We start from the raw sequence: 12,417 nt of genomic DNA, 5'->3' as shown, positions 1-12,417 counted from the left end.
AGTTAACATGCAGGTACAGCAAGCAATTAGAAAGCAAATGGTACGTTGGCCTTTATTGCAAGGGGGTTGGAATACAAGTGTAAGGAAGTTTTGCTGCAATTGTACTGGGCTTTGGTGAGACCACACCTGGAGTACTGTTTACAGTTTCAGCCTCCTTACCTAAGGAAGGATATACTTGCTTTGGAGGCGGTGCAATGAAGGTTCACTAGATTGATTTCTGGGATGAGAGGATTGTCCTATGAGGAGAGATTGAGTAGGATGGGCCTATACTCTCTGGAGTTTAGAAGAATGAGAGGTGATCTCATTGAAACGGGTAAGATTGTGAGAGGGCTTGATGCTAAGAGGCTGTTTCCCCTGGCTGAGAATCTAGAACTAATGGGCATAGTCTCAGGATAAGGGGTTGGCAATTTAGGACTGAGATGAGGAGAATTTTTTTCACTCAGGGGGTTGTGAATCTTTGGAATTCTCTACCCCAGAGGGCTGTGGATGTTTAGTCGTTGAGTATACTCAAGACTGAGATCGATAAATTTTTGGACACTGAGAGAATCAGAGAATCAAGGGATATGGGGATCAGGCAGGAATGTGGAGTTGAGGGAGAAGATCAGCCACGATCTTATTAAATGGTGGAGTACGCTTGAGGGGCCGTACGGCCTACTCCTGCTGCTATTTTCTATGTTCTTATTAAATAGCATATATCTTTTTATTCGTTCATGGGATGTAGGCGTCACTGGCAGGGCCAGCATTTATTGCCCATCCTTAATTGCCCTTGAGAAGGTGGTGGTGAGCCGCCTTCTTGAACCGCTGCAGTCCGTGTCCGTCCGTGTATCTTATACAAGTATATTTAAACAAGACAAAATCTATATAGAAAGGACTGTAAGTTAAGTTTCAACATGGCATTACGCTGCTCTTCTATTTACCTGTTTCTGGATCAGTTCTTGTCCCTTTGCTGGAAGCATATGGACAAGGTTCAGCTGCGGCGAGACTGAACGCCGAAATGGATAAATATCTCGCACGTAGGTCTGTAAAAAAAAAGCCATAAAGTTCAGAACAGGTCAATAGGTTAATAGGTAAATATAATGCATGGTGAGGATTTGAGCCATACACACAAGGAATATACCAGGTTCAATCTCTCGCCTGTGCTGAGTTACCGTACCTCAGCTGGGCCAAAAGTGAACACCAGCATCACATCAGATTTTAGCATTTTATCTAAGGAGACAGTCCAATCCAGCATTGGGAAACTTGCATTCTCAGAGGTGCAATCTAAAGCCTCATCCATCTTCCTGTTCAGGTGGGTAATTAAGATCCCTTAGCACAATTTAAATATGATAGGGGGTTTCCCTAGTGTTCTGGTCAACAATCCTCCCTCAACCAGTAGCACCAATAAAGCAGATTAACAAAAGAACATAAGAAATAGGTGCAGGAATAGGCCATATGGCCCCTTAAGCCTGCTCCGCCATTCAACAAGATCATGGCTGATCTTCTACCTCAACTCCATTTCCTGGCCGATCTCCATATCCCTTGATTCCCTTAGTGTCCAAAAATCTATCAATCTCAATTTTGAATATACTCAATGACTGAGCATCCACAGCCCTCTGGGGTAGAGAATTCCAAAGATTCACAACTTTCTGAGTGAAGACATTTTTCCTCATCTCGGTCCTAAATGGCCAACCTCTTATCTTGAGACTATGACACCTAGTTTAAGACTCTCCATCCAGGGGAAACAGCCTCTCAGCATCTACCCTGTCAAGCCCTCTAAGAATTTTATACGTTTCAATGAGATCACCTCTCATTCTTCTAAGCTCCAGAGAATATCGGCCCATTCTACTCAATCTCTCCTCATAGGACAACCCTCTCATCTCAGGAATCAATCTAATGAACCTTCGTTGCACCTCCTCTAAGGCAAGTATATCCTTCCTTAGGTAAGGAGGCCAAAACTGTACACAATACTCCAGGTGAGGTCTCACCAGAGCCCTATATAATTGCAGCCCCCTTGCAATAAAGGCTAACATAACATTTGCTTTCCTAATTGCTTGCTGTACCTGCATGTTAACTTTCTGTGATTCATGTATAAGGACACCCAAATCCTTCTGAATACCAACATTTCTTCGTCTCTCGCGTTTTAAAAAACATTCTGCTTTTCTAGTCTTCCTACCTAAGTGGATAATTTCGCATTTCCCCACATTATATTCCATCCGCCACCTTCTCGCACACTCACTTAGCCTGTCTATATCCCTTTGCAGTCTCTTTGCGTCCTCCTCACAACTTACTTTCCCACCTAGCTTTGTATCATCTGCAAACTTCGATACATTACACTCGGTCCCCTCATCTCAGTTACTGATATTGTAAACAGCTGAGGTCTAAGCACTGATCCTTGCGGCACCCCACTAGTTACAACCTGCCAACCCGAAAATGACCTGTTTATTCCTACTCTCTGTTTTCTGTCCGTTAACCAATCCTCAATCCATGCTAATATATCACCCCCAATCCCATGAGCCCTAATCTTGTGTAACAACCTTTTATGTGGCACCTTATCGAATGCCTTTTGAAAATCCAAATATACTACATCCACTGGTTCCCCCTTGTCTATCCTGCTAGTTACACCCTCAAAAAACACTAATCGATTTGTCAGACACGTTTTCCCTTTCATAAAACCATGTTGACTCTGCCTAATCATATTATGATTTTCTAAGTGCCCTGTTGCTATGCCCTTAATAATAGATTCTAGCATTTTCCCTACTACTACTAATCATGCATCTAATTTTTGTTTGTAGGATCTTGCTGTGTGCAAAATGGCTGCTGTGTCTGTCTACATTACAACAGTCACTGTACTTCAAAGTAAATCACTGTATGTGAAGCACGGTGAGGTGTTTCTGAGAGATGTGATAAGGTGCTATCCTTCTTTTCAGTTAACTAATTGACTTTGGTTTCCCCAGGCTAGGGAAGGGAAAAAGAACAACCAATGTTCCTGCTTCTGATTGCTGTCCAGTGACCTCTACTGAAAGGTGCAAGTGAGGAATGATGCCCCTATGAATCAACAGCTGCTGATACTCACTGTCCTGACTCACAGAATGACCATTGCTTGAGGTTCTGGAGTGCTGTTCAGGAGGGGAAAGGAGAAAAGTGGAGTGCAAAAAAAAAAAATCAGAAGAAATTACAGTTCTGTTCACAAAACACTCTGGGATCTAAATTCATTAGCATCTGAAACCGGTCTGTACGTTGCAGAGCTAAGGTGTGCCAGAACGGAAAGGCCTGAGGATCATCCAAAATTGGTCCTCGGGCATCACCATCATCATGACAGCAAAAAAAATTCTCCTCATCTCCCTTCTGGTTCTTTTGCCAATCAACTTAAATCTGTGTCGTCTGGTTACCAACCCTCACACCAGTGGAAACAGTTTCTCCTAATTTACTCTATCAAAACCCATCATAATTTTGAACATCTTTATTAAATCTCTCCTTAACCTTCTCTGGTCTAAGGAGAACAATTCAAGCTTGTCCAGTCTGTGCACAGAACTGACATTCCTCATCCCTTGGTACCATTCTAGTAACTCTCCTCTGCAACCTTTCCAAGGCCTTGATATCCTTCCTAAAGTGTGGTGCCCAGAAATGGGCACAATATTCCAGCTGAGGTCTAACCAGTGATTTATAACAGTTTAGCGTATCTTCCTTGCGTTGGTGCTCTATGCCTCTAAAACAGGTGCAACGATGTTGAATTTAGGCCCCTTTTTTTCAAATAAACTTTCTAAGATATCGGGCCAGAACTTGCTCCGACTGGCGTGGCAAGGCTCTCCGCACATCCTGCTGATAAAAAGTGTACTCACTGCTTAGGCCACGACGTCCATTTGCTGAATTTTGTAATCTTCTCCAGTGGTGCGCTCCGAGATCAGCGCAGGCCATGTGCGCATGCAAAGACCGTGAGAATGGAACCCCCGCCCACAAACAGGCAAGTAATACTCATCCATTTAAAGTGACATTCCCTATGTTAGTCTAAATAAAAATTTAACATAATAACATACCTTGTTATAAAGAGGCAAGGAAATGATTTATAATGTACTGAAACATACAGAAATTGAAAACTAAATAAAAAATTTTATTTTTTAATAATTTTTTTTAATGATCAAAATATTAAAATAAGAATATTAAGACAGTCAACATTTAAAAAATTTTTTTTTGTTGTTTTGCAGTCATTGTAAATCACTGTGCTTTTAAAAAGTAGCCATGATGTGGAGATGCCGGTGATGGACTGGGGTGGACAAATGTAAGGAATCTTACAACACCAGGTTATAGTCCAACAAATTTATTTTAAAATCACAAGCTTTCGGAGATTATCCCCTTCGTCAGATGAATGAATGAAAAGGTTCTCAAATCGCATATCTTATACTATGCTGGGACAGCATCACACCAATCAAAAGGTGTCGTTGTTATTCAAACAGGCCAGTCACGGAGAACAGCACGTCCCAGTACACTGGATATACATTGTGTCAATTACACAGACAGGCAGAAAGAAACCCAAAATGGCAGAGAGAGAGAGAGAATATTAAAAAACATAATTTTTTTCCCCCTTTTTGCTGGTGGGGTTACGTGTAGCGTGACATGAACCCAAGATCCCGGTTGAGGCCGTCCTCATGGGTGCGGAACTTGGCTATCAACTTCTGCTCGACGATTTTGCGTTGTCGTGTGTCTCGAAGGCCGCCTTGGAGAACGCTTACCCGAAGATCGGTGGCTGAATGTCCTTGACTGCTAAAGTGTTCCCCGACTGGGAGGGAACCCTCCTGTCTGGCGATTGTTGCGCGGTGTCCGTTCATCCGTTGTCGCAGTGTCTGCATGGTCTCGCCAATGTACCATGCTCCGGGGCATCCTTTCCTGCAACGTATGAGGTAGACAACGTTGGCCGAGTCACAGGAGTATGAACCATGTACCTGGTGGGTGGTGTCCTCTCGTGTGATGGTGGTATCCGTGTCGATGATCTGGCATGTCTTGCAGAGGTTGCCGTGGCAGGGTTGTGTGGTGTCGTGGACGCTGTTCTCCTGAAAACTGGGTAACTTGCTGCGAACGATGGTCTGTTTGAGGTTGGGTGGCTGTTTAAAGGCGAGTAGTGGAGGCGTGGGGATGGCCTTAGCGAGGTGTTCGTCGTCATCGATGACATGTTGAAGGCTGCGGAGAACATGGTGTAGTTTCTCCGCTCCAGGGAAGTACTGGACGACGAAGGGTACTCTGTTGGTTGCGTCCCGTGTTTGTCTTCTGAGGAGGTCTATGCGATTCTTCGCTGTGGCCCGTTGGAACTGTCGATCGACAAGTCGAGCGTCATATCCCGTTCTTACGAGGGCCACGGCAACCTCTGCAAGACATGCCAGATCATCGACACGGATACCACCATCACACGAGAGGACATCACCCACCAGGTACATGGTTCATACTCCTGTGACTCGGCCAACGTTGTCTACCTCATACGTTGCAGGAAAGGATGCCCCGGAGCATGGTACATTGGCGAGACCATGCAGACACTGCGACAACGGATGAACGGACACCGCGCAACAATCACCAGACAGGAGGGTTCCCTCCCAGTCGGGGAACACTTTAGCAGTCAAGGACATTCAGCCACCGATCTTTGGGTAAGCGTTCTCCAAGGCGGCCTTCGAGACACACGACAACGCAAAATCGTCGAGCAGAAGTTGATAGCCAACTTCCGCACCCATGAGGACGGCCTCAACCGGGATCTTGGGTTCATGTCACGCTACACGTAACCCCACCAGCAAAAAGGGGGAAAAAAATTATGTTTTTTAATATTCTCTCTCTCTCTGCCATTTTGGGTTTCTTTCTGCCTGTTTGTGTAATTGACACAATGTATATCCAGTGTACTGGGACGTGCTGTTCTCCGTGACTGGCCTGTTTGAATAACAACAACACCTTTTGATTGGTGTGATGCTGTCCCAGCATAGTATAAGATATGCGATTTGAGAACCTTTTCACTCATTCATCTGACGAAGGGGATAATCTCCGAAAGCTTGTGATTTTAAAATAAATTTGTTGGACTATAACCTGGTGTTGTAAGATTCCTTACTTTTAAAAAGTAGTGTAGGGCTGATATTTTCAAGCGTACCTTCTCGTGGCGTAAGTATCTTTGTTTCAGCTGGGCAAGTTTACAGATGTTTGCCGATTGTATTGATTGTAGCATAGGTGGCCCTTTAATTCGTAACTATCAAAATGCTGGTGAACCAATTGGAGCAAGTTCACAAATTCAGGGTTTTACTGTGAATGTGCACACTCGCGAACTTGCTCCAATGGATTCGACGGCGGTTGGGATGGACGCCATTACGGAGCGGCGTCCAAGGTAAGTAATTTCTAAGCATCTCGTAACAAACTGAACTGTTCGGTCAATTCAAATAGTAACTATTTTAACTGTTTTCCTGTTTTGCAATCTTTCTCCTTTAGAATAATCAGCACAATTTTACAAAATAGCATTTGTGATGCAATATAGATCAGTGCCTTACTTTAGCATAATGTATCAGGTTCCAACGTTTATCCATCAAAAAATAATGGTTTGACTGAGCTTCAGGAATATTAAAAAATTCCAAGCATTCCTAGAAGGAAATAATGTAACAGATCCAGTAATTAGGACATTTACCAGAGAGAAAGGGAATACAGTGAATTCTTTCTAAGTTTACAACACTTTTTCATGTTAATTTGACTGATTTATGTGAGGAACATAAAAGGCCATAAGTACAAAGAATATGCTGCAATACACATGCCAGAGGATGGGTTTTGTGGCTACCAATGCAATATTGTATCCATACAATGAGTGGAACCAACCACATAACAAATGGGCAAAATAGCCATGGGTACAATTTATCTAGTTTAGTTACTGAGTTGCACAAAAATGGTATCACAGGCTATGTTGTGCCAAAGGATGGTAATCTTTATACCGTCATGGGTTATAGTATTTATACAATGAAAGCACTGAGAAATAATAGCAATTTACAATATAAAAGGTATTTTCTTCTTAAACATATACAGGACATTTAACTTTTAATATCAGTACAGTTTGTGTGTGTTGGGCTAAATTTTCCGCTATTGTGGAACTGGGCACATTTATGATGCTACAGGACTTTTGCTTCTGACAAAGATGTGCCCCGACTCCTGTCGATTTTCTGCAGAATATTGACACCACTGTGTCAGTCAATGAGTTGGAAGCGGGGCTGTACTCACGACAGGACTCACAGAAAATAGTATATTTTACAGTAAACTAAGTCTATTTACTCAGCAAATAGAGTCTGTTTAAACAGCGCACTATAGCAAACAATCTACAGAGTCTATTTAGACAGAATCTCTATGAACTACGGCAAACAGAACTCAAGACCAAAATATCTCCCGATAAAAGCAGGGTGATTTCTCTGGCAAAATGCAGTGAGGGAAGATAATTACATAATACAAATTATGTGCATAAAATCAATCCCACTCACTTACAGCAGTGCGGTCTCCAGGTGTAATTGATGGGGGGATTACCCAATCATCTCCATACTGGTCGGGAATAGTGGTGTCACTATATGCAGCCGATTTTCTGGGCTCGGAGTCAATTAAACAATTTTAGTTGGCTCCCTGGCCTCTTACGGTGAGAGGGAGGAGGGGCATGGAGATTGTCTCTGGTAGGCCTCTGACATCTCTTGGAGCATAGTTTGACAATAAAAGGTTTTAAATTTTGAAAATTGGCACCATCGAATGCAGAAGGATTGATTAAATGGGCTTTTTAGTCTGTTAAAATTAAAATCTCCTCCTTGTTGCAAATAACAATGCTGGATGCCAGGAACAAATAGGTATTCCTGGCATCCAACATAGCTATGGCAAGAATGGCAGAATATATTGGAGAGGCATTTCTGTCATTTGAATATTATTACGCTACACCCACCCATAAATGGACAGGCATATTGTACGTCATTTATTACTTCTAGCAGGAAATGGAAACAACGCAAAAATGGATGGCCGACCCATTTGTTGCCTCAGTTCTGCCGAAAAAAATCAGCAGAGGGAGAGGAGAAGATCTCAGCCATGTAATGGAGACTGATACTGTTCCATGATATGGTGGGATATGTGATAGAAATGTGGCACGTTACTATGATTCTTTGTGGCCTGCTAGAAGGAACATTACAGCAATACCGGGCACACTTCTACAGAATTAAAACTTCAGCTAGAAAATGTTGTTTTATCTAGATGGTTCAAACATGTTAAGTGGAAAACATGCATTTAGTGAATTCCAGATGGTACTTATTGAATAATGAATATTGAATTGATAATTTTAAACGAACAAATAGGGGGTAATTATTCCAATTTCATGCTGCTGGCAGGAAGCCTTGCCCATTGCCCATCCACAGTGGGCACTAAGTACAATTTTACATCTATTAAAATATATTATTGGGCCTATAATATATTTTAACATTTACAGAGGTGAAAATTAGGATCATTAATTATTTTGTGTGATTATGTATTGTATAAAGCACAAAAATACAAATTAAAAACATAAACTGCTCTTCTAACTAAACATTTGACAGAATAGAAATGAATGGCTGATATTTTTTGACTTAAATAAAGCATATACCTATAAAAAGTAATTAATTAACAGGCATGCACTGAGAAAAGGATTATATATAAAATACACATTAATTTAAATGGAGTAAGCATATATCAGGCATGTATTCAAATTGAGTATATTGGTAACAGGCATGCCCTTAAATGGGACAAATGCACAGCAGTTATTCACATACACATATAACAACCATACATTTATGTGATGCAAGCTGAACTGTACTGAGCAATAACAGAATGGCTATGTGCAAGCTCATCTGAGATTTAATTAAATTACTCATAAAATAAATGATGTCTTTTTACCTTAAGAACAGCTTCAAACTGCGTATCCTCATGCACTGGAAGTTGTGTTGGAATATCACATTCATTTTGTCCATGGACAACTAAAGTCTTTGTACCTGGTGCAACAAAGAAGCCCTACATCTAAACTGTTCACTGAACAGAATAGGCTAACATTTCTTAATCAGCCACCGAGACATTTTGCATCGTACATTCGCCAAATTATGTGGGTTTGTGCCCACAATCCCCCACACAGCAGTGGTAATTTTCAAATTTGCTGCCTGTGCAGTAATATGCTGGAGCCTGTTATAGAACTCAATTGATTTTCATCCCATTAATTTCAATGGGATGAAAATAGGACGAATTCTATAACAGGGTGGGCGATCCGCTCCAGCACATTACCAACCAAGCAGCAAAGTTGAAAATGATCCCTACTTAGTGCTTAACTTTATCTGCATTGTTAGTGGAAGGTGCCTCATGGAGGATAGCTGCTTACCCCTACAGAAGGATGGAAAAATCCATGCAAAAATCACCTGAATCACTCTCGCAAACATCACAGCTAGCTTAAAAAAAACACTGGTAAAGGCCCAGAAGTAAATTGCCTGTCCAATCCTCTTTGACAAGAGGAATGATGCATAACAAGAGGAGATATGGGTAGAGACTTCACTTTTGGATGCTGGTACCCATTAAATGATATATAAAATATAAGCTATTTTTTATATCGTTCCGTAAGGCGATTAACCCAGCATCAAAGCTGTGGCAGGGGGTTGGGAACCTGAGCAGGGAGAGAGAGGAAAGCGTGTCAGGAAGGGACAGAAGGTATGGAGTAAAAGGTAAAGTGTTAAAAAAGGAAAAAGCAGGAACTAAGTGTCACAAAACATATTTGAAAGTTCTTTATCTGAATGCACGTAGCATTCGTAACAAAATGGACGAGTTAACGGCACAAATAACTACGTATGGGTATGATCTTGTGGCCATTACAGAAACATGGCTGCAGAGTGACAACGACTGGGAATTAAATATGCCAGGGTATTTAACAATCAGGAAGAACAAGCAGGAAGGAAGGGGAGGTGGGGTGGCTATGTTAATAAAGGAAGGAATCACTGTAATACAGAGAAATGATATTGGGACAAAGGATCAGGACAATGAAACAGTTTGGGTAGAGATAAGGAATAATAAGGGGAAAAAAAACACTAGTGAGCGTAGTATATAGGCCTCCTAATAGTTGCAACTCTGCTGGAAGAAGTATTAATCAGGAAATAGTTGGGGCATGTAATAAAGGAACAGCTATAATTATGGGGGATTTTAACTATCATATTAACTGGACAAATCAAATTGGGCAGGGCAGCCTTGAGGAAGTGTTTATTGAGTGTATAAGGGATGGATTTCTTGAGCAGTATGTAACTGATCCTACAAGGGGGCAAGCAACCTTGGACCTGGTCCTGTGTAATGAGCCAGGATTAATTAATAATGTCCTAGTTAAGGATCCCCTTGGAATGAGTGACCATAACATGGTTACATTGCATATCCAATTAAAGGGTGAGAAGGTTGGTTATCAAACAAGCGTACTGAGCTTGAATAAAGGAGACTATGATGGTATGAGAGCGGAATTGATTAAAGTGGACTGGGAAAATAGATTAAAGGGTAAGACGGTACATGAGCAGTGGTGTTCATTCAAGGAGTTATTTTACAACTTTCAAAAAAAAAAAATTCCACTGAGGAAAAAAGGGTGTAAAAGAAATGACAGCCATCCGTGGCTAAGTAAAGAAATTAAGGATAGTATCCGACTAAAAACAAGGACATATAAGGTAGCCAAACTTAGTGGGACGATAGAAGATTGGGAAGTCTTCAAAAGACAGCAAAAAGTAACTAAAAGATTGATTAAGAAAGGGAAGAAAGATTATGAAAATAAATTAGCAAAAAATATAAAAACAGATAGCAAGAGTTTCTACAGTTATATAAAAAGAAAAAGGGTGGCTAAGGCAAACGTAGGTCCCTTAGAGGATGAGACCGGGAAATTAATGGTGGGAAACATGGAGATGGCAAAAATGCTGAACAAATATTTTGTTTCAGTCTTTACGGTAGAGGACACTAAGAATATCCCAACACTGGACAAACAGGGGGCTCTAGGGGGGGGGGGGAGGAGCTAAATACGATTAAAATCACTAAGGAATTGGTACTAAGTAAATTAATGGGACTCAAGGCGGATAAATCCCCTGGACCTGATGGCTTACATCCTAGGGTCTTGAGGGAAGTGGCAGCAGGGATTGTGGATGCTTTGGTAATAATTTTCCAAAATTCTCTGGACTCGGCAAAGGTCCCGGCAGATTGGAAAACTGCTAATGTAACACCCTTATTTAAAAAGGGCAGTAGGCAGAAGGCTGGAAATTATAGACCAGTTAGCCTAACATCTGTGGTGGGTAAAATTTTGGAGTCTGTTATTAAGGAGACAGTAGCAGAGCATTTGGATAAACATAATTTAATAGGACAAAGTCAGCATGGCTTTACGAAGGGGAAGTCATGTCTGACAAATTTGCTTGAGTTCTTTGAGGACATAACGTACAGGGTGGATAAAGGAGAACCAGTGGACGTAGTGTATTTAGACTTCCAGAAGGCATTCAACAAGGTGCCACATAAAAGATTATTGCTCAAGATAAAGAATCACTGGATTGGGGGTAATATTCTGGCATGGGTGGAGGATTGGTTATCTAACAGGAAGCAGAGAGTTGGGATAAATGGTACATTCTCGGACTGGCAACCTGTAGCCAGTGGTGTTCCGCAGGGGTCGGTGCTGGGTCCCCAACTCTTTACAATCTATATTAACGATTTGGAGGAGGGGACCGAGTGTAACATATCAAAGTTTGCAGATGATACAAAGATGGGAGGGAAAGTGGAGAGTGAGGAGGACATAAAAAACCTACAAGGGGATATAGACAGGCTGGGTGAGTGGGCAGAGATTTGGCAGATGCAATACAATTTTGGAAAATGTGAGGTTATGCACTTTGGCAGGAAAAATCAGAGAGCAAGTTATTATCTTAATGGCGTGAAACTGGAAAGTACTGCAGTACAAAGGGATCTGGGGGTCCTAGTGCAAGAAAATCAAAAAGTTAGTATGCGGGTGCAGCAGGTGATCAAGAAGGCCAACGGAATGTTGGCTTTTATTGCTAGGGGGATAGAATATAAAAACAGGGAGGTATTGCTGCAGTTATATAAGGTATTGGTGAGACCGCACCTGGAATATTGCATACAGTTTTGGTGTCCATACTTAAGAAAAGACATACTTGCTCTCGAGGCAGTACAAAGAAGGTTCACTCGGTTAATCCCGGGGATGAGGGGGCGGACATATGAGGAGAGGTTGAGTAGATTGGGACTCTACTCATTGGAGTTCAGAAGAATGAGAGGCGATCTTATTGAAACATATAAGATTGTGAAGGGGCTTGATCGGGTGGATGCAGTAAGGATGTTCCCAAGGATGGGTGAAACTAGAACTAGGGGGCATAATCTTAGAATAAGGGGCTGCTCTTTCAAAACTGAGATGAGGAGAAACTTCTTCACTCAGAGGGT

The 12,417-nt window shown here is 41.7% G+C and overlaps 1 protein-coding gene across 1 annotated transcript in view; it reads right to left on the bottom strand.

Moving 5' to 3' along the window:
* LOC137323875 (protein unc-80 homolog) overlaps nt 1-12,417 on the bottom strand; it is a 254,762-nt gene that overhangs the window by 71,974 nt on the left and 170,371 nt on the right. Inside the window, exons 41-43 of the mRNA XM_067987905.1 lie at nt 8,878-8,972; nt 6,489-6,578; nt 918-1,019 (exon numbers count right to left, since the gene is read on the bottom strand). Coding sequence (XP_067844006.1) covers nt 918-1,019; nt 6,489-6,578; nt 8,878-8,972 — 287 coding nt within the window. The remainder of the gene's footprint in view (nt 1-917; nt 1,020-6,488; nt 6,579-8,877; nt 8,973-12,417) is intronic.

The sequence above is a fragment of the Heptranchias perlo genome, chromosome 7, assembly GCF_035084215.1.
Source record: "Heptranchias perlo isolate sHepPer1 chromosome 7, sHepPer1.hap1, whole genome shotgun sequence".
Lineage (NCBI taxonomy): Eukaryota > Metazoa > Chordata > Chondrichthyes > Hexanchiformes > Hexanchidae > Heptranchias > Heptranchias perlo.
Note: the sequence above shows the minus strand (reverse complement) of the source record. Positions and strands in the feature narration are given on the sequence as shown.